The 21,120-nt window shown below is 35.4% G+C and overlaps 1 protein-coding gene across 1 annotated transcript in view; it reads right to left on the bottom strand.

The window, feature by feature from the left end:
- The window catches only part of LOC116163040 (bumetanide-sensitive sodium-(potassium)-chloride cotransporter), a 36,266-nt gene that overhangs the window by 2,156 nt on the left and 12,990 nt on the right, over positions 1-21,120 (bottom strand). Inside the window, exons 2-11 of the mRNA XM_031476870.1 lie at positions 10,706-10,820; positions 1,767-1,932; positions 1,583-1,678; positions 1,279-1,529; positions 1,119-1,233; positions 929-1,068; positions 688-882; positions 402-633; positions 230-351; positions 48-183 (exon numbers count right to left, since the gene is read on the bottom strand). Coding sequence (XP_031332730.1) covers positions 48-183; positions 230-351; positions 402-633; positions 688-882; positions 929-1,068; positions 1,119-1,233; positions 1,279-1,529; positions 1,583-1,678; positions 1,767-1,932; positions 10,706-10,820 — 1,568 coding nt within the window. The remainder of the gene's footprint in view (positions 1-47; positions 184-229; positions 352-401; positions 634-687; positions 883-928; positions 1,069-1,118; positions 1,234-1,278; positions 1,530-1,582; positions 1,679-1,766; positions 1,933-10,705; positions 10,821-21,120) is intronic.

Genomic DNA, 21,120 nt, shown 5'->3' with positions numbered 1-21,120 from the left:
TACAAAAGAGATAGTAGGAGGAGTGCTAGTAAGTCAAACCTACTTACCTGGTTTCCGAATGGACACGATGAGATACAGTGCCAGAAGAGCCGAGAAAGTAATTAACGCTGTCCACCAAGAGATTAAGAACATTACAACGACACACAGTATGGAGCCAAGTAGACTTAACCACATGTTGTAGTACTGAATAGACCCACAAATAATTTCTAACAATGGATGTAGATTTTACCTTAAAAGTAGGTCTCCATCCTACAGGTTTGGCCAAGGATGCATGAAACGTTGAGAAATTAATTAATGTATAAGCAGCCAAAAAGAAATTAGATATCAATGGTGCAATCATATTTAACTCCCCTAAAACAATAAAAAATATCAAATGTGTCCAACATCGTTTAAAGACATACCAATTAATATAAATGCAACTGCAATTATGAAAGTAAGTATATACCCCCGCACTGGTTCATTGTTTTTGCCATATCCTTTGCCAAACCAACCTATGTAAGGATACAACTTATCTTTGCATAGAGCTTGAAACACTTTTGGAGCTGAAACTAAGGAGGCTAATGCAGATGATAAAGTAGCAGCAAAACATCCTGCGTATATTATTGGACCAAACCACGACACTAATTCAATTACCTGCAAGAAAACATTTTACTTGAAGGCCGGCACAACACGCCTAATCTAACCTACTTGGAAACTATTATGTAATCCATGGCGACACTGTCCTGGATCACATGTTGTAGAGTTTCCCGCTAAATAGTCTGTGACATTTCCAGTGGCATCACGCACTACCGTAAACCCAGATATCACTGCTATTAAAATATAAGATGCCGTTGTTAATAATATTGCCAACAATGTCCCTTTAGGAATTGCACTTTGAGGATCCTTGCAAATGAGTAAGCTGATTTATAAAAAAACACATGAAGTTTACCTTTAAGTCGCCAGATATATTTGCACCAGCTAAAATACCAGTAGCCGCGGGGAAAAATACAGCGAATACAGAAAAAAAAGAGTGATCAACACCTTGGGAAAATCTATAATCAGCATAAAGATTTTCCTTAAAGACCTTCACTGAAATATAAAAATCATAGGTAAACCTGAAAATTTTTAATTGAGCTTACGGTCGTATCCAATGAAACCTTTGGCCCTGTCTTCATCGTTAGTAGGGCCAATTATGCTTCCGATAACAAAATCTAAAATTGCAATTAAAAGAATTGCCAACAGTACTAATTGGGCCTAAAAATTCAATGTGTATATTTTACAATTAAAGTCATACTTTACCTTCGCCTCCCATTCCATTCCAAAAACCACGAGAATCGTTAAAAGTAGAATGGTCACCGATCCAATAATACGAATGTCATTAACGCCGCCGACAATCTTCAGTTCATGAGATTTGAGCAGGTCTCCCATAGATTCACAGAAACCCACCACATACATTGCGCACGCAACCGCGTTTGCCAGCGAGAAGATTAATCCGATTGATCCTCCAAACTCTGGCCCCAAACTCCTTGAAATCATGTAATAGGTCCCACCTACAAGATATTAAAAGTGAAAGTAGAAGGATCCGAGAGTGATACATACTTACCTCCTTTTATCACGCCGTTAGTACTGATGGCCGACATGGAAACTGCTGTGATTGTTGTTACAGTGCTTGTCGTTAGGATGAGTAAAATCGCGTATCCTAAAATATTACATTGCAATTAGGAAGTTCAACATAATCCAAAATAATTCCATAATAGAGGAGAAAGTCGAGAAACCATGCAACTAACCTACACCAGTTTGTGCAACAACCCATGACAGCCGAAGAAAGAGCATCACACCCCAAATGTTCAGAAGGCATCGTACTAATACACCTTGAATCCATCCAAATTTGACTTGTCCCTCGGATGTGTCTTCCAATTTGCCATTAAAACTAACTGTTGTCATTGTTGGAGTCTGAAATCAAATTTAAGTATTAGCTGCTTGGTTTGGAATAAAGAATTAATGCCATCAAATAAAAGACAAAAGGATGGAGACAGCGGAAACAACTGGAAATCCCGGGGGCGGCGCCATCACCAGGAAGCAGAGTTCCCTATATAATGCAGACTGGCGAAGCTGTGGCCGTACCCTTTCGGGTCGGATAACACCCAGTTAGCCCCCCCCCCCTCCCCACAACCTTCCCAATCCACAAAATCCACCTCATTGTTTGGCATATTATGTCGCGGCCCAGCGCAATGGCAACAAAGTGGTGGAGATGCACCGCTGTTAGTACCTACCAAGGACACATCCCCACGACAGTTGAATAAATTCTGGGAGAAGCGGCTACGCCAGGCATATGCTAGAGTATCAAGTATACGCAAGTAGTATTTACATTTTACTCGTAATAAAACCCATTCGGACGTATGGGAGTGTTATGGGCTTCAATACAAATTCAAAGGTAGGTAAGCTGCGTGATATTTTTAAATGTTGCCGCGAGACGAGACCAGTGTTCCTGATTACTCCTCATCTGTCCATGTTGATCTTATGCCTACCACTAACGAAGATGCTTCAATCCAAAATAGAAGCTAAGCTGATAGATACTAAGCGATCAAACTGTTCCTGCTTTCATAAAATGTACGAATTATACCTTGTAAAAGCATTTTAATTTCAAAATTGTTAACTGGTAGTGGCACTACGTACGCGATACGCGTACCTGTACCCTGTACGTGTACCTATACTGTTAATAATGAAATTAAAATTACACACCCTACTTGCTGCATTAATACCTACACGCAACGAACCTACTCTTCAACAAAAATTTTCATTAAACGAATGAAAAGGTTAATGAGCTATTATACTCGTACTATCTACTTAATAATCTTGTTTTTAATTACGTGCAAAATGTTTGTCGGATTCTATGAGTAATCGGGTTAATTCCTATAATCAGAACGCTGAAAGGCCTTTCATTTCGTGATATGCACGCCTTAAATAATGACGCAATAGATGAGTGTACAATTATTAAAGAATAATGTCATTTGTCCTTCAGAATTGATTCTCTTTCTTATTTTATATATTCCGAGTTCCGACAAGGTACAGAACAAAAATCCACTCTATATATATGGTTGTAGCAGAACATCTTCATCTTGGAACGAACGGATCTCCTCTGAAACTGCATATCCCTACTACGTTTGGTACTTTTCCCCATGCGTCTTTTGTTTTCGATTATTATGTTAAGAGATTTAACCACTTCTGCCTTTGCCTACTTTGGCGATGAATGCGATGATATTGTAACGTAAATTTAATTACAATTAATTAACAATAAATCTATTGAAATGAATTGATTTATAACAGTTAAAATATTGTTTATTAATCACATATACATAATTTGTAACAGCGCAACTATTGATTACTTCGGCGTTGAAATTGGAGCTCTGAAACGGAATTGAATTTTCTTATATAGCAAACGCTACTCTTTCTCGAAAGGTTTCGAACGCTTCCGAACGCTCCCGAGTGTTCTAAAATGTTCTCGAACAAAACACTTCATATTTCCCGGAAAGATTGCGTCACACCCGCCTTCGTCTTTATCGCCGATAACTAACTTTGCGTGCCGCCTCGATGTCTCTAGGGTTCTCTGGAATATTCGCTACAATATGGTATAGTCTATATCTACACCTTAGCACATAGGTAGATACTTGAAAAAAGATTTAAGAAAAATAATGCACAAATTTTTCGCATTAGCAATAAATACGAATTGTTTTCTTATACAGTCTGTTTGATGTTACCTTTCACAGTAGATATCTCGGCTACTGTTTTGTATTATCTGTTACAGCCAAAAAACAATTGAAAATGAAATGTATTAGATGCAACAAATAATTGCTGTGCGAAATTCTCTTTCCGACGACATATCACATGTCATACTACGTAATCAATTAAAAAAGTATGCGAGGAAACAAATGAAATTATTTGTCAGGTTCCAATTGAACAATGTTCCTTAATGCTATCTTGACAACAAAGGTCATCATGCAATAATAAATACAACATATCGTGAAGAAATGATGCCCATCATTAGCATATCCATTTTTTCATCGTTAGAATAATTACCACACCACACATTTCGTGATAGCTAAGATGAAAGCAACAATACGTATAAATTTACTCAATGAATTTCACGATAAAGCTGTAGCAATTGTTTTCATCGCCTAGATTGTCAAAGCGATCAGAGTTGGACTGGGTCACTGGGTCAACTGGGTTACCTGGGTCACTAAATTAAACTGGGTCACTGGGTCGCTGGGTCACGTCATACTCTTTTCAGTTAGACCCAGTTTGACCCCGCGTTTGACCCAACTTGACCCAGTTTGACCCAGCGACCCAATTTCACCCGGGGGCCCAATTCGACCCAGTCACCTAGTTTGATCGAATAACGCAGTTAAGTCAGTGCCCCCTCGGTTCAAGTGTACAGATTATGAAATAAATGAAATGCTGGTTTGTTGAAAATAATACTCGATTGCTTGACAACTGCCATTTCTGTGATGTTTGCTTTAATACTGCCGTAAAAAACTTTCTATGTCCCGAATTGTATTAGAATAATGTTATTTCTTTGCTTCAGGGCTTACCAGTTTGCTTACAGGTGTTCATTCACATTTAATTTTTTTCTACTAGTTAGCTTAATCCAAATAAATCTTTTCTCTAAATACTTTCATTGACTACTTGACTACAAACTATAAACAAATGCATTTGATTTTTTTAGGTATTAGTTCTCTTGAATGAAATTGGGCTACGTGCTTGTTGCCGAATATTATTGAGGAAGTTTTTTTTAAATTAAAAGTTACTTGAAATTGTTTTGGATGATACCTAACAATAATTTAATTACTGGGCCACCGGGTCAAGACGGGTCACTGAGTAAAGGTGGGTCAAGATGGGTCACTGGGTCACCGGGCCAAGCTGGGTCACCGGGTCAAACTAGGTCACCGGGTCAAGCTGGGTCACCGGGTCAAGCTGGGTCACTGGGTCAAGCTGGGTCACCGGGTCAAGCTGGGTCGCCGGGTCAACTGGGTCATCGGGTCACTGGGTCAGTAAACTAACTGGTTCACCGGGTCACTGGGTCACTCTATGCTTGACTCAGTCCAACTCTGAAAGCGATCATTGATTCTTAATTATCGATTTACGTTTTTACTTGAACAGACTATATGAACTATGACATGCGATACATCGTCGAAAAGAGAATTTTGCAGTTTCAGAATATGCAATAAAATTTGGTAAATTTCATTTAAAATTTTGTATTATTTTCTGCATCTGATACACTTGACTTTCAATGGTTTTTCTGACTGCAATAACATCTCCAACAGTAACCTAGATATCCGCTGTGACGGATAAAATCTACCAGGCTGTATATGTGATGATATGCCCCAATGGTTCGTCATCACACCTTACATCTGAAAGAATAGCACTATGGGAAAAAAATACGAGACGCTCTACACAAGAATCGTGATAAATCTTCGACTTACACCGTTCTCTTCAGATGTCGAAGAACAGGGATTTTCGCAACGAAACTTGTTTATGGAAACATGGAGTGCTCCATCCTATTCCGGAAGTCGATCGCATCTTAAGAAAAACATAGATTGTAGATCGGGATCAAGTGTTCTGTGACCGGTAATCATTCCTGGCGAGAGTTATATACGATGCAATTTATTTTTGCGCGCTTCAGATTTTTGGGCAATACAAGTTAAGTGTGTATTGGCAGCTATTACCTAATTAGTGCGGGCTTCAAAATAAAATTTGTTGCAAAAGTCCTGCAAAAAGATTACTGAGTTTTGTAATACCCGAGGTAAAACCTCAAAACGGTATATAGTAATTTAAAAATAATTGTTTTCACATCGGTAAGGTAAGTATCGAATACTTACCTATCGATATATTTTACTTATCAATATGGCGATAATTATTGAAATATCGATAATTATCGATACATCGACAGATATCGATATCTCGATAGTTACCGATATATCGATAGAACTATATCGGTTTTTTAACTCTTAAGTGAAGTTTCTGCTTCCACATTGATTACATCCAATTTTTGGACTATATTCGCAATCTCTAATTTACCAAGTGTCGCCCACGACCTCCTCATAATATTTGTTTGAGTTATGAAGAAAAAAATATGTTATCTTCAAAAACATATGGGGTTATGTTTCATAATTATCTGTAACTTTTATTCTGTCAATTTTTCTAAGTTCACCAAACGAAATAACGGAAAAAAACACCTGTATGCTTTATCTAGTTTGCCATTCATTGTTATGAAAATCAAAAAAGTATGAGCTCGTAAAACTGAAATTCTTTCCCACGAACAATAAATATCGAAAAAGCTCGCACTGTATAGTGTAGGTATATGTATGGCGTTTCTGGATTTATAAAGTAACATCTTCTAGAGGTCATAGGCCAAATATATGTATATAGCCATGAAAGGCAATCTACGTATATGTTGTCTTTAAATCAATGAAACAGAACCATTTATAATGATTTATAGATAAACAAGTTTTTCTATTTCGGTGTTTTCGGCCGAAAACAGTTGTACAAAGACAGTGATTATAGTCGTTTTTTTTTGGTAACTCATCTCTTAATTTGGCAGTTACTAGTTAGTACAAGTAGGTACTTCGTTGGGTACTTCCATGTTTGAACTTCAAAATGTCAGTCTTACTACGCTGCCAACCTAAAACTTAACGGCATAAAAAGTGTTCCCAACATAAAACATGTTAGTTCTAATGTTCCCTATAGTTTCTGATAATGATTTTTTTAATTAAATTAAAGCACCGAAATAGAAAAAATAGTATGAAAAACGCGTGTTACAATGCTTTATTGTAATACTCCTATCTTGCGGACACTCGTGGCTACGCTTCGCGTCGCCACTCGTGCCACAAGATGGTCGTATTACAATAGGTCGCATTGTAACACTTGTCTTTCAATATACTATTAAGTTACTTTTAATTTCTATTTGAAACATTTATGTTCTTTGTTTACGCTATGGATCATAAGCCATAAGTACCTATATGTATGAAATATGTCGCTAATATTACATTAATGCAATATAATAAGTGTAAGGTAGTATACACAATTCATTTATCATTATCATATTATTATCTGTGTTGCCCTGCGGCAAGGTGGTCATGCATGATGAGCTGTAATAGACGGAATTGATTTTAATTGCGAAAAATTACGAGTTATTTCAATGGATGAACATCTTCAAGGTTAGCAAGGATTACTTACAAAAAGATTACCCAAAGGGCTCATTTTAGCATTTTGCCTCAGTTGGACTAAAGTGCTTTCAATGGCATAATGAGACAACACTTCCTCTGACACTAGAAGTTTCCGCAGTATCCGAGTTTCTTTTAATTTTCAATCAAAAAATTTTCGATTAGACAAATCCGTAAACACAATCAAGTACCATTCTGTCGTCACATTGAAAGTTGCGTGCAAAACAATATCATATTTAAAAATGTTCTCTACAGATGTTATAGTCTAAATCGGCAATTTTACTTATAGTTTGTTTGCGTAATCAGAAATTATAAAATTGTAGACTTTTTACATACAGAAACAATTTTTTAAAGAGCACGGTAACGCTGATCATTTACCTACAATTTACAAATTATTCCTGTCACCTTTCTATACCATACTAGCGCAACCTCCTATCCGGCCACCTTTGCCCTGGGCCAGTCAATTCCATGAGCCGTCAAAGTCAACACTTTATTTATGTATTCCAATTCCAATATAGGTAATAATTAATTCTATAACAGGAAGAACCTTCGTATTGTAGCGAATAATCCAAAACGACATCGGGGCGCCATCGTGTCGCCATTAGATGAAGGGAGTAGTCCCTGGGGATAAGTAATAAAGGCGGATGTATCTATTCGAAAATATTCTAAATTATTTGTTTGCTACATAAGCAACCTGAATCGTGTTTAATCTCATCGACGCCGAAGTGAAAAAGTGACATTCGTGACAAATTGTTATAAATCGATCTATTTAAGGAATGTTTCGACGAAACCTCTTGGCCGGAGAATAGGTATCTGGTGGACGACTATTTTCGGAAGTTCATTGTCGTTTGGCAGAGTTGCCTTGATCTTATCTCGTGATTGTGTGGCACAAATCAAATGTATAGTGAGATAGTCATTCATCTGAGTACTCCTACGTTATGAGCGCCCTGGGTGTGAATTAGTCCTAAGCATAAACAGTCCTGGATACGAATTGTGTGGGTAGCAAACTTTGTTACAGATGCAAACAATGGGGTAATTCGTGCTTTAAAGACCAATTATACACGTGTTTCTTATAGTATTTTTTTATTATAGTTGCAATGTAATTTAAAAATAAGGGAAATTCGATGAAATCATATTGACGTTATTGTCTAATAACGGGCCATCAAGAATGAGTTGCTGTCGGGTCGCCTTTGGAAGTTCAAGTTAGATACGAATTCCCATGTAAACAAACATTCCGAAGGTAACTCGACAGCAACTCATTTTTGATCGCATTGTACATGTCTAATTAAGTGGGCTGTGTATTTGGAGTTCCATTGATTCCATGATTGCCATGGAAATGTCCCTTGACATTTGCTTATAAAACTCACCGTCTTTGTCAATAAATCGATTTAGGTTGAAAAAGATAATGCACCGTCCATTAAATGGCTTATTTTTCTAATGAAAAGTTGGTAGGTGTAATCCAAATCCAGTAAAGCCTATTATAAAGAATATGAAAAGGTGTTTCCATGGATGAATAGGAAGTTACTTACGAACAAAGTCCTAAATGCATCGATAATGCTGGCATATACGAAGAAAATGTCAAAGGTATTTAAATCTTCTATCTTTTGGAGCATTCATTCAAAACTTATAACAATGCTGCGATTAAAAAGTGGAACAGGTTTGGCAGCATACCATAAATTACGCGCGATTGTAAAAGTTTCAAACAAAAGATAGGTACAAGCCAAAGAAATGTTCTGCATTTACAGAGAGCGACCTATGGAAATTTTTTATTTCAGCCTCAGATGACAGTTTCAAAAGTCATACTTGAAGTTTCATTACTTAGCAACTTTAAAGCACGTGTGTTTTAAAGTAGTTAGAGCGCGTTCGGCTGAAGTCAAGTGATGTACTCGGCCTACCTATTACCTTACGGTAAACGTCCCCAAAAAAATGTTGTTATGAAGGAAACATAATTAGAAATACGGTATGAGTGGTATTTTGTACCTCAGCACAATGCAAACGTCTTACATGATTTTTAAAAAGGTATATACAGTAGTCAACGTGACTAGTCTCCCTACTTTTCGACCCTGTTTCAAACCTTTGCACACTAAATGTTGACGACACACCGCGACTAAATATTCACAGTTAAGCGGTAAATCCTAAACGAATATATTTATTTTTAATCAAAACGTATGCGAGACGTATGTAAAAGCCGGGAAACTAAATAATTTGGCGTCTTACGTGAAGTCGGTATAGTGGATTTGGTTTTTCGATGTTGGCGCCAGAGATCCCCAGCCGCTATCTTGATCTCGATCCGATCAGTGTGTCAACAAGACGTGTGCAGGCCTTAATAAATATCGTTGGTTTTGGTGTTCTTTCTGAAAGACACCATGCCTTTTGTGAAGAAAAGTGCTCAGCAGAAGAAGGAAAAGATTGTCCTAGCTCAGCTATATACTAGACCTAGTGGAAAAGTCATCAAATTTAAACGCGTGCTGCATAGCGTGCCGCCGCGTCAGAGCAGACGCCGCTTCGGCGGTAAATATCTTCCTTATTTCATCATGAACATGTACTTTTCCGTGCATATTTAGATTCGTCACAAAATTTCGCTTCTAATGAGACCCATCTCATTTAAGTCTTGATACAAAAACCTTCGCTAGCTCAGAAAAACTGAGTCTGTCCATAAGAGCCCATGTTAAAATACCCTGTTTTTACTGTCAAATATCTCAGAAACGGCACATAGGAACACTTTTTTCTTTTGACCATTAGAAAGTGCGTCTCTCAGAGAATAAGTGACCAAATTTTCACCAACTTCTTGTTACTTTTAAGTTACCTAGGCGCTCTAACTACTTTAAAGGGCTAATTTCGCACGCATAATGTTTAAAACGGAGATTGTGATTCAGGTCACGATACACTTCCAAATTCAGGTATAATAAAAAATCAAGTAAATGTTTTGGATTTGTCAAAAATACAAGTATCACATCAATTTTTACCAACCTAAACAACCAAAACATCAATTTGGTATGTGAATAAATAAATGTTTACACAAGCAATCTAATTTGTACCACTCAAGTATGTTGCGTAATATCGGCTCAAATCGAGGCTCAAATAGACACATTCGGTATGCAAGACTATTAGTACTAAATTAAGGATAATGTTTACCATTTATCCTATCAGCGATACTTGTTGCAGTAGTCTGTAGCTTAGGGTTAACATGGCAATACACGATCCGACACAATTTTGTTTTGTCACCTACAAGAAACCGAATGACATATTTTTCGCAGGTTGGTAATTAAAAGGTACCTACCTGGTTCTTCGATAAAAAAGTAGACCTAGCAAAGGTAGAGATATGTAAAAACGGGTTGGCCACGATGCGACTTTTTTGTGAAGGGTGGATGAAGTGATGAAATGGGCCAATTACTATTTTTGAAACAAGGTCGAGAAGTAATTATACACATACACATTTTTAGTGGCATCGAACATATGTCGGTTCTATGACATAAATAAAGATGAAACAAAGTTATGAAACTTACCTTATTAAGTAAAGTAGCATTGTGTAGCTCTTCCAAGGTAGGTCTGTTTGCTGCTTGAAATGACATAATATTCCGGTAATTATCCAGCCTGGGCAACGCCTCCCGGGTTAACTGCCTAGGAAGAAAGGTTAAAATTACTTAATATCTTAATATCTCGGAATAGTTATAAGTTTATAAGCTAACAAACGAGGAAAATATTTAAGTTTCAATGTCCAAATAAGAAGAGAGCATCTTTCTTCGGAAATTACCATAGGTAATGTAAACGAAATAATTATTGCAGCATTGGTAGACGATTATGATTATACGTATGCAAAGAAACCATGACAACAAATTCATGTTATAGTAGCCATGGGCATTAGACATTTCGCCAAGTTTTCGTCCATTCTACCTAATCAACTTTGTATGTCTATGGAAATTACTCGTGCTAACATGCCGATTACAATGCCAAGGTGATTGTCATCAATCCACGAGTCTTCGTTTATTGTTGGCGCTGAAATATCACAAAGACTAATAACTCAATACCTTATTACTTAATACATAATTGTGGTTGGTATATATGATGTCATTATAGGCAAGTGCTTAACAAATATAAGCGCACAATACAAAACGATCGGATAAAAATAGATAATCTACCTCTATATGAAAGGCAAATATTTTTATACCCATTCACTATTTTACACACGCTATCTATTTATCTATAAGATAAAGGTGCTACCTTTTGGGGCTGGCGTTACGCTGGTTTGTAAAATGTTATCAGGGAAAGAATCCTTTTCTGAAACATATCAGTCGAAATCAGTCAAACCAGTGAGACCCCAGTAGTTTTGTTTATTTAGGGCCAATTGCACCGTCAAGATTAAGTATCCCTTAAAGTTAAGCATAACTTAAATACCATAGCAACGATTGTCTTAATAATCGTTGCCATAGATTTTAAGTTCGACTTAACTTTAAGCAAGGCTTAATTTTGTTGGTGCAACTGGGACTTATTATTTGATCCATCATTTCACTACACAATTAGGGACATTTTACTTTAATTTGTATACTACTATCTACAATTTTAAAACAATACTAGAAAATATTAACAGAAGTGTTGGTTAATATTATTCTTGTAACGTACTAATAAAATGGTAAGAAAACAGATAGAAGGACGGACATGCGAACAAAGCGCAGACAATAGATCCTAGTTTACAAAAAATCGTACAAATAATTTTCGTTCTTTTAGTGTAGGGAGCGAGTACTTTCTGGACCTCCCTTTGCGAGTCCGTCTGCCTATCCTGTGAACGTTCAAAAATCGTTCAAAATTTACTGCTAGACTACCTATCGACACCCAGTTTTAGTTCTATGACAATTTGTGTTCTGTAGTATAATAGCATAGATAGTATGGTGTTTGGGATCGTTTAGCCAAAAAGTAATTATTAAGTATTCTTTGGTTTAGCTTTGATAACGTTCTTGTGATAATGTTGTAAGTTTTTGAACAATTCACCTACTGACACAACATTGTGAATAAAACGCTAGGTATTATTTTCAATTTGTAAAAACGAAATTAAGAGAAATTTATGGTACTTTTATGCATTCTGGTACTCGTTAAGATACAACATACAGTGAATTTTTTTTAAATACGAACATAGGAGTTTGCATGCAATGTAATTTCCCTGTTCGATTTTTAAAAAAACACATCAATCTATGAGGTGTGCGCGGTTCACATTCCCAAATCGTACAACTTGTGTGACTATGAACAGCAACTGATAGTCTTTATGATGAAGAGCACTAGGTAAGATTTTTTTAAATAAGCCGTGTGAGGCCATAGCAACTTTAGGATAAATTTTTCTTAAACTTACGATAACTTGACTTCACATGGCACGCGCTGACATCGCAATTCATTGTGAACCAACCTTCAATTATTTGTAGGTCATGTGCACCTAGTATTCTACTAATTTGATTTATTCAATACATAAATGAAGAAAATAAGAAAATAAATACCGAAAACAATTACAATAAATGTTGGAAGTGTCCTCCTTGGCATTCTAAGCAATAACCTAACCGATTTCGTAATTAAATTGGACGGCGGTATTTTCAAAAATGTGACAGCTGTCAATTGTATCTACTACTCATTTGAACTACTCAATAGATTGATGTGTTTTTTTAAAAATCGAACATAGGGAAACATTGCATGCTAACTCCTATGTTCGCATTTAAAAAAAATTCACTGTATGTATAAGCAGCGCACTAAATATAAGTAGTTACCTTTTTATATCCGTAAATATTAATAACTGCCCAAATGCGCGTATACCTTGTCATTAATTTCAGGGTCATTTCGATTTTATAAGTTAATTGCATAAAATTGAATGAGCATTTGTTTATGCGTTTGCTTATGAATCACTTTTTGTAGGTATTCGTTTGCGGTTTTCATTGTTTTCCAAAATTTTCATTATCTATCTATATTTCGCATATCACACAAGCGGCGTGTACACATTATTTGATACAAATAAAAAGGTGATATAATATGAATTATTCGTACGCGTTCCCTGTTATGTACTATTTATCATAGTTATTGTCGTACTTTGGAGTCATGCTTTCTACAGTGGTTGGATCAGTATCACTCCAGAAAAGTGAAACCAAAACAGTGCAATTTGCTTTTATTGTCCTTATCTTTTGAAGTATGCAAGAAATCAGTTAAAACTAAGCATATGAATGGTATATGTCTTGGTGGTGCAGGTCATGCGCTGCGGCATTGATGAGAATATTCTTTAGAATTCAATGGCCATTTTCTCGTGATCCTGATGAACCTATTCTATAGTAGTCTTTTGGCGTTCTACATTTTATCATCTTTTGGCAATTAGAATGCCGAAAGGTTAAAAGCTCACAACACCACTAAAAGAATAGGTACCTACCTATAGCAAAGAATTTTTTCTAACAGAAGTGGAGTGTACACAGATTGAGTTTTGTTCTTCTGATACCATATTTCCGGAATATTTGCATTACAAATCTTGATCACCCTTACGTACTAATTGCTAGTTCACTTTTATATGAGTTTTCTATTTGATTCTATTATGATGGTGTGGTAAGCAAGTACGCTTTCTAGGTAAATCTCTCATATTTGTATTTATTTTTCTTATATTTGGGCGAACCATTGACAAGAGTTCTTCCACGTCCGTTTGAAGACATCCTCCTAAAATTTTGAAAAAACCAACCACCATCTGACAGCATTTTCTCTATAAAGGAATAGACGACTCTTTCCTCAGCAATTCCCGTACATACTTCTGTTTACTTTGTTCTGAATATTATAATGAAAGCGGCACAGAAACCTCTAAACTTTACAACATCCATGTTTAAAAGTGCAGGATGCGCCACCGATACCAGTTTTAGTCTGTAAATGCACGATGTGCATAACCTTAATTTGAGATTTAAGGGTAGATTAACTCCTCCAATATCTAATACTACATTGCGTGAACGTTCATTCTCCCATGTTGCCGTACACATTTTTAATAAATACTCTTATGAGATTATGCACTACAGTAAAACTAAATTTAAAAGTTTCCTCCTTGAACACACCTCACATCTACTGAAAGTTACAATTAAGTTACGTTGGTTGTGCCCAGGGTTGTGCCACTGTTGTTCGTTAATTTCCGTTGTATGTTATATTAATTTATATGTAAATTGGTCCTTATGAAGCTTTACTAGTTCATTGTAAAACTGGCCGAATCTAGGGTTAAGTGGTAGAACAGCCCTAGGCTGAACTTCGCCCTAAAATAATTGCTTTGATTAATGTGAATACACAAAGATGCAATAAAGACCATATTATTATTATTATATAAGAAGGTACGGTTTTATGCGCTATTTATTGCATGCACTACTGCACTGCACGAAATGTCGTATGAGCTAACACACGAAAAAAGGCATGTTGCAGTTATATTTAACAATTAAAATTATTCAATAATTCTTTAGGTCCAGAAGTAATTCAAATGTCATAAATATTGAAAGTGTCCTATCAGCAATTGTATTTCGGTCCTTCTTACTCAAGTTCAACTTGTAGTAGCTTGACTATATTGTCAAGTAGGTACCAGATAGAAAGGCAAGCTTGCAGTTAGATATTAATTTCAAAGGAGCAAGATAAACTTAGTGTGCAATATTATTCCAGTAATACTCTATTGAAATAACTAAACAGCGGTACCTACTTAGAACCCAAAATAACTAATTACTAGTTATTACTTAGTCCTCGTTACGCAAATGACCCAGAGGCCTTTTCTTGAAAATCCATATAGAAAAACATTAGTTAATACATTGCAAGACATTGGTTTGGTTATTAAATTTACATGAAAATCTACATTGGATGCTTTTTAAAGTATATAGTCACATACTTCCGCATTGTGTTATTATTTCGTTTTAGTTACAATTAGAATCGATTAGAATTATAACGTTTATAAAAAATGTATGGTGTATATTGCAAAACAGAACTAGTTATAATAGTAGATTAAGATACAAGTGTATAATCAAGTCTTTAAAGCACGCGCAACGAATTTAATGGCACGACGCGAAGAGGAGTGCCCTTAACGTTGCAAGTGCTTTAAAGACCAATGATACACGCGTATCTTATACTATTTTTTATTATACCTGAAGTATAATTTAATTAAAAATAGGAAATACAATGAAATCATATTGACGTTATACTCGAATACATGTCTAATTAAGTGGGCTGGGTGTTCGTAATTTCACGATTGCCATGGAAATGTCACTTGACGTTTGCTTATAAAAATCATCGTCTTTGTGAATAAAACGATTTCCGTTGAAAAAGATAAGACACCGTCCATTAAATCGCTTGTTGTAAAATCTAAACAAACGTTGGAAGGTGTAAATTCCAAATCCAGTAAAACCTACTATAAAAAATATGAAAAGTTGTTTCCATAGATGAATAGGAAGTTACTTAAGAATAAAGTCTTAAATGCATCTATAAAGCTGGCATATATGAAGGAAATGTCAAAGGTATTTAAATTTTCTATCTCTTGGTGCATTCATTCAAAACTTCAAACAATGCCGCGATTAAAAATTGGAACAGATTTGGAAGCATACCCTAAATTACGCGCGTTTGTGAAAGCTTCAACCAAAGGTACAAGCCAAAGAAATGTTCTGCATTTACAGAAAGCGACCTAAGAGGATTTTTTATTTCCACCACATATGACAGTTTCAAAAGTCATTTTTGAGCGAAATTTCGGGTTGTGTTCTTTAAAAGTGACAGCGTGACAGTTCTCATTATTGACCACTTTGAACAGCTGCCGAGAAAGCCTACTTTACAAGTGAAAAAAAGGTTAATAATCATGTCATCAGACGCTAGTAGTGAAAAAAGATTATTATAAAGAATACGAAAAGTTGTTTCCATGGATAAATAGGAAGTTACTTACGAATAAAGTCTTAAATGCATCGATAATGCTGGCATATAGGAAGGAAATCTCAAAGGTATTTAAATCTTCTATCTTTTGGTGCATTCATTCAAAACTTCAAACAATGCTGCGATTAAAAAGTGGAACAGATTTGGCAGCATACCCTAAATTACGCGCGATTGTAAAAGTTTCAAACAAAAGATAGATACAAGCCAAAGAAATGTTCTGCATTTACAGAGAGCGACCTATGGAAATTTTTTATTTCAGCCTCAGATGACAGTTTCAAAAGTCATACTTGAAGTTTCATTACTTAGCAACTTTAAAGCACGTGTGCTTTAAAGCCCTGTTTTCGCACGCATTTGAGTGTTTAAAACGGAGATTGTGATATAATAAAAAATATACTTCTTTTCATGATTTTACAATTCTTCTATGTAGGGTGACAATTTGAAAACTTACCACCCCCCATATCTTAGTAAATAAACGAGATATTTAAAAAAATCAAAATCCGTTTCGGTAATTCGGAGGGGGAATCACAATGACATAGTTGGCGACGCACCCCCTCCAACCCCCTGCGCCCCAGCCACCCCAACTTTTAAATCTTAAATAGTGACCCCCCATGTGTGATACGTCGTTGGAAAGCTCTGAAAAAATGCTTTCCAACCATACCAAATAGCATTACATTTAGGTTAGTAATTATCGTGCAAATCAAAAAATAAACATGGAAAATCGTATTTCACTTGAACTTTCAAAGCCGACTCGACAGCAACTCATTTTTGATCGCCAGTTATAATCTATTCTCAAACTCTTGTCGAACCTTTTCAAATGTTGGTTTTGCAATATTTCGACATTCTTGAATTATTCTCTGTCTTAGTTCGTCTATGTTCGCCGGTTGCGTTTTAAATACGATAGATTTCAAATAGTTTATTTTTTGATTTGCACGATAATTACTAACCTAAATGTAATGCTATTTGGTATGGTTGGAAAGCATTTTTTCAGAGCTTTCCAACGACGTATCACACATGGGGGGTCACTATTTAAGATTTAAAAGTTGGGGTGGCTGGGGCGCAGGGGGTTGAGGGGGTGCGTCGCCAACTATGTCATTGTGATTCCCCCTCCGAATTACCGAAACGGATTTTGATTTTTTTAAATATCTCGTTTATTTACTAAGATATGGGGGGTGGTAAGTTTTCAAATTGTCACCCTGTATATGCCTATCTATGAACAACGTGTTCTCTCACCGTGGGCAATATTTTCTTGTACATTAGACACAGCATCCATCTGCCTTATTTGCTGGTTTACATTAATAACCTAAACCCTTAAAGAGATCAAAATTACTTCGTTTGCAAAGAAACAATACGTTTGATTGTCACTACAACCGAGTCAAATAATATTACACTCACGCACGAGCTATGGTCTGAATTTTATATTTGTTCTTGAGGGGATGTTTATAAAATTGGCCCTTTATTGTTTATATTTATATGTAATGGACGAAACTCGGGACGAAATTACTTGATTTGATCCACTATTTTGTTTTGCTTTCACCTGTGCGCCATGTAAATCATAGAACATCCTCAAATAAAAATATTCAAAAATGTATTCATTTTGTATGACAAATGTGCCTCGTGCACACCCTACGCATAAATTCCAAGCATTTTCACGAACCATAAAATTTTATCGCTAGTTAAGCAACCGATAAAGTCGTAACTGAAGCACTACCGTACGCTTTCCGTCCGCAGGACGTATTCGATTATAAGGTAGAAAAAAACATTAATTAAATTTCAATCAAAAAGAAATCCATAAAAATAAAATTAAACAATTACCTAATTTAAATTTGAACACAAAGTAAACCTACGGTTTACAGAAATGTCTAAATATAAATTAAACACGTGGTTTTTATTTTTGATTTCTTCGGTGCACTATTTTTGGATTCCGTAAACAGAAGGTGGAGTTCCGCACACCTATACTGCATCATTTACAATATCACAATTCCAAAATAATCGGTTTTTGGTATTACTGAGGAGGCACCGCAAAGAACAGTTTTCCCGCCCTCGCCTTTTTAGAGGACGCGAAACAAAAACTAGATTATACCTTATGGTCCTTAAATGCCCAACCCTCGGCCCAACCAAGAAAATTTTTACACATGGGAGTAGGTGAACAATAATGGAGCAATGCATGCGTATTTTGATGTGAAAATCGTTTTTGGGCACGTGTTCGCGTAGCGAAACACAAACATCCTCAATGTAAAAGACGTAGATCATTTATGTATTTTGAGCATCTGTATTTTGATAAAAAAAAATAGATGGCGAAATAGTTTCTCATTCTGCATTCACTAGTTGCATTGGAAATAAAGGGGAAATATATTATTTAGGTCAAAACGTATCAAGATTTAATTTCCATAACAACAAGTTACTGATTGGAATTAATAAAACGGTCTTGGAAAGGTGTAATGTTTTAGACATGGAAAATAGGAATCTCAATGCGAACAACCAATCCTAAAATGACCATATTAAAAAATTGAAAAATAAAGCGACAGACATACTTTTGATTTTAGGGCCACTTTGTCTCATACTCATCACGATACATGTATAGAATACATCAGACTCAGACATTATGATCCTTTAACTTTTTGTAGTCATACATTATTTATCCTTGCGCATTTTTGTTCCTCATCGAAAAACTATCTCTATTAAAGAAAAAATATTCGTTTTGAAGAGATGTTACACTTTTAAATTCATTACTGACCTATTTTTAATAGAATCAAGATACATACACAGTAAACTTATAATGAAGTAGTCCAGCTCTTCGCTCCCCTTTTTCTGACGTCACGTGGTGTCAAAGTCATGCGCTGTGATTGCTTGTGCGGGAAGATTCAACATTAAGGCGCACCTTACCCCTTTGTTTCCAGATGGAAATACATTCTTTAGCAATCTTAATAAGCCTCTAGCTTGGTGCACTTTATTGTTAAGATTGTAAATACATAGTTATTAGAGAGAATAACGGACCTTTTTATTTTCTGTCATAAAGAAATCTCAAGTTTAGTTGGAAAATCACTAGTCAATTAGTACAGCCTAGCTACCTGAGTTTGATCATTGTTTAAATTAAAGTACCTATTTAAACAATGGTTTGGCTTTGGCATAAAATTATCATTATCTTTTTCAATTGTTACAAAGTGGATATGAATCTAAAATTTGATTTTAAATATATGTGAACATTTTGAAATTGATATTCTTTTGATTTGTCACCAGCCGAGTTGAATTAGAGGTGCGGAGATACTTATCATTCAAACATAGAGAAAAAGGTCAATTCCCCTTTGCTTAAAAATTTTTTATTTTGTAACCGAATGAGCTAGTCGAATGGTAATAAAATTCATACAAATGTAATTTTTTATTGAGTGTTAATTGTGTTTACCTTATATAATGTCAGGCTCAGGGTCCATTGCAGAAGGAAGGGTTGTTTCACGAAGAGGGTTGTTGTGGAGCAGTAATTGTTTTTATCTTGATTGTTTTGTCTTTCAGATGTTTAGTTACGTTGTGAAGGATTAATGAGTTTCAAAATTTGAACTACCTATTCACTATAACCATTTTTTTCTAGTGGTGCTATTAATTATAGCGGCAAAAAGAGGCCAAACTCTAATCTGTTTTGAAGGTGCGCTTCTCTACGGTGGTTGACATGTTTTTGCAAAATCAGTTTTTTGGCGTTCTTGTAAGAGGTTTAGGTAAGTCAAAAGGTTCTTTTATAAACATCGAATGACCGAAGCATACAATTAACCCTTTTATTATACCTACCTAAAATCATTCTTCTATTTCCTCGGCTATTTCATCAGACTCTGACAGTATCCCTAAAAAAACTTTCTATGTTTTTATGCCCAAAGACGAGAAACAGAAGAAAACATTATAAGCAAAGATACGTGACCATTGCCGATCAATAATTCAAAATAAATATCCGGTCACGTTTCATGTGGCGCCTTAAGATGTAATAAAGATCTATGCCAAACTATAAAATCTATAACAGAATAAAACTTATTACAAGCTCAGAAGAAAAGGCCTTAAAAATGTGTGTCGAGCAAACGTTATTACGTCAATCCTATGCAATTTCGCGATTGCTAAAGATTAATCAAAATGCAGGAAAGTGACCCCATTGTCTAATATATCACCTTACTTAATTGGATAACTAGACCGCAATTACGATGAAATGAAAACAGAAGTTTACTAGACTACTGAAGTCGTGTTTTTATTTCACTGCTTCCGGTAAAAAAAACTTTGTTATCAATTTGCGATTAAACTTCCCTAGTTCCCTTGACCGACGCCACCTCATCTTGACCTATCTATACAATAAAGGCTGTATGTATGTACTGTACATTCTGGAATCATTATACGATTTTTTAATTAATTATTATATATTTTTAATAACGGAAATTGCGTGCAATTAGAAAATTTGAATTCTAATCACGTCATCCATTGATATGCAATCTTGCATTTAAAATGCATTGAGTTTAAAATATGTATATCTAATAGAAACCCGACACATGTCATGGCTTTCTTAGAATAGTAACGCAATGCATTTTGCGAATTGTAATTTTTAAATTCTCGTGTGCACAAATTAATGTTTCTACGTTATGAAAATGTAACGTGCTAATTAAATTACGAAAGTTACAATGTCGCTTGGTCCGACGGACATACGGGCGGAAAGATAAAAGCAAAAAACATGTAGGTAGATCGTAGAAAATTTTTTGCTATCAATGACCAATGATGTACATAATAATATGTATATCTTTTCAATTAGTTGCGAAATTCAGAAAATATGATTTCGGTTTACCCTTATGCAATTGAACCTAATGAATGATTTATTTTTAAAAATAAAAGTGAACTTCACACAATGTTGAGTTAACCTTCTTATCTCATAGTTTATAAATATTGCAAATACATTATGAGATTTTAATTAGTACAGTACGTGGTACACTATTACTGCCCCAGCAGGGAAACGAAAAAAATTTATACATACTCCTAAATTGATGTCGATATTAATAACATCACGGCAATTAAA

The sequence above is a fragment of the Photinus pyralis genome, unplaced genomic scaffold, assembly GCF_008802855.1.
Source record: "Photinus pyralis isolate 1611_PpyrPB1 unplaced genomic scaffold, Ppyr1.3 Ppyr1.4_LG2, whole genome shotgun sequence".
Taxonomy (NCBI): domain Eukaryota; kingdom Metazoa; phylum Arthropoda; class Insecta; order Coleoptera; family Lampyridae; genus Photinus; species Photinus pyralis.
Note: the sequence above shows the minus strand (reverse complement) of the source record. Positions and strands in the feature narration are given on the sequence as shown.